The sequence below is a fragment of the Lipotes vexillifer genome, unplaced genomic scaffold, assembly GCF_000442215.2.
Source record: "Lipotes vexillifer unplaced genomic scaffold, Lipotes_vexillifer_v1.1 scaffold778, whole genome shotgun sequence".
Lineage (NCBI taxonomy): Eukaryota > Metazoa > Chordata > Mammalia > Artiodactyla > Lipotidae > Lipotes > Lipotes vexillifer.
In genome coordinates this window covers 1,394,938-1,396,192 of record NW_006774127.1, presented here as the reverse complement: position 1 = coordinate 1,396,192, position 1,255 = coordinate 1,394,938, and the positions used below count along the sequence as shown (strand labels likewise).

At 49.0% G+C, this 1,255-nt stretch overlaps 1 protein-coding gene across 1 annotated transcript in view; it reads right to left on the bottom strand.

The window, feature by feature from the left end:
• Window positions 1-1,255, bottom strand: part of MYO10 (myosin X) — a 223,371-nt gene that overhangs the window by 35,834 nt on the left and 186,282 nt on the right. Inside the window, exons 20-21 of the mRNA XM_007448889.1 lie at window positions 1,081-1,205; window positions 874-988 (exon numbers count right to left, since the gene is read on the bottom strand). Coding sequence (XP_007448951.1) covers window positions 874-988; window positions 1,081-1,205 — 240 coding nt within the window. The remainder of the gene's footprint in view (window positions 1-873; window positions 989-1,080; window positions 1,206-1,255) is intronic.

Here is a 1,255-nt window from a genome sequence, read left to right as displayed (position 1 = left end):
CCCTCTTCCTCCTCTTTCTTTTTTTTAAACAAAGAAACTCCTAGGTTAAAAGCATAATATGAGCAGAAACTTTAAAATATTTCTCTGCTGCTCCATTCCTACTTGTAGAGTCAGGAGGATGAGGCTTGGGGAACACTTGGATGAGGCTTGGGGAACACTTCTTACTTTTGAAGACAACCATACACTCAAAAGCCGACCCCCAGCTGCCTGCATTTCTGCCTCTCCTGTGTGATAAGACCCTGGAGGTGGGTGGCAGAAGGAGAATGGAACCCCAAATGAGAGCTCTGGTAGCTCCTGATACAGGGAGAAGAGGTCATACTGCCAATTTTATGGCTAATTTTTGCTCTTGGGGCCACTCAGCTAAGGGGTAAAGGCCTCAGTCACACCTGCATGTTTAAAAAAACGGATTTCAACTTGGCTTTCCAGACTGGATTTTGGGTACCCTACCGGATTTCGGACTACTTGCTGGTCTCCCACACAACAGCTCCTGTGGTGCAGGGAGAACATTCAGTATTCTATTCTTATAATGCAAAGTTAGAAGGGTCTGGGGTATCACTTCTTAGATGCCAGAGGCTGCCCAGTTCTTCCCTGGCACTGAGTTGCCCATCAGCCAACATCGGTCGACTGAACTGAATGAAAACACACGCACTTAGGATCCGATGCTTCAATATGTCCCCGAGAACAGAGTCCCTGAAAAGTCAAGGACTTCAGATAAAAGACTCATGTTGGGAGGACAAAGAGTATGGCTAGCATGATACCATGTGTATCTTCCCAACACTGGAAAAACAGTTGGCTAGCAGTCATCACAGAACACCGAACTCAAACATCTCTCAGGGGGTTGATGGGACGGTCGTTCTTTCTCCGAAATTTTACCTTCGTCTTCCCCAGCTGCCACTCGCTGTTGGAGGTGTCATAGAGCTGCAGCAGGGCCGTGCACTTGCCCCTCACGTCCTCGGGCAGAGCCACGTTCCTCGTCAGCACCTTATATCTGCAAAAGAAGAATGCCCGGCGTCACCTTGTGCTAAGATCCTTTCCCCGGCCCCTCTGCAAAGAAAGAGGGTCTCCGCAGCTCCATCTTGCCTTTTGTAAAAATCCTGGAAGGGTCTTCTGACAGCATACCCAGCTTTCCGGATCCTGACTGTCTCCAGCATCCCGGAGTACCGCAGCTGGTTGACCACAACTGCTTGTTCAAACTGGTCGGGCATCTAAAACATGCCAACAGGTGAGAAGATGACGTTAACAAGACCTCACCACC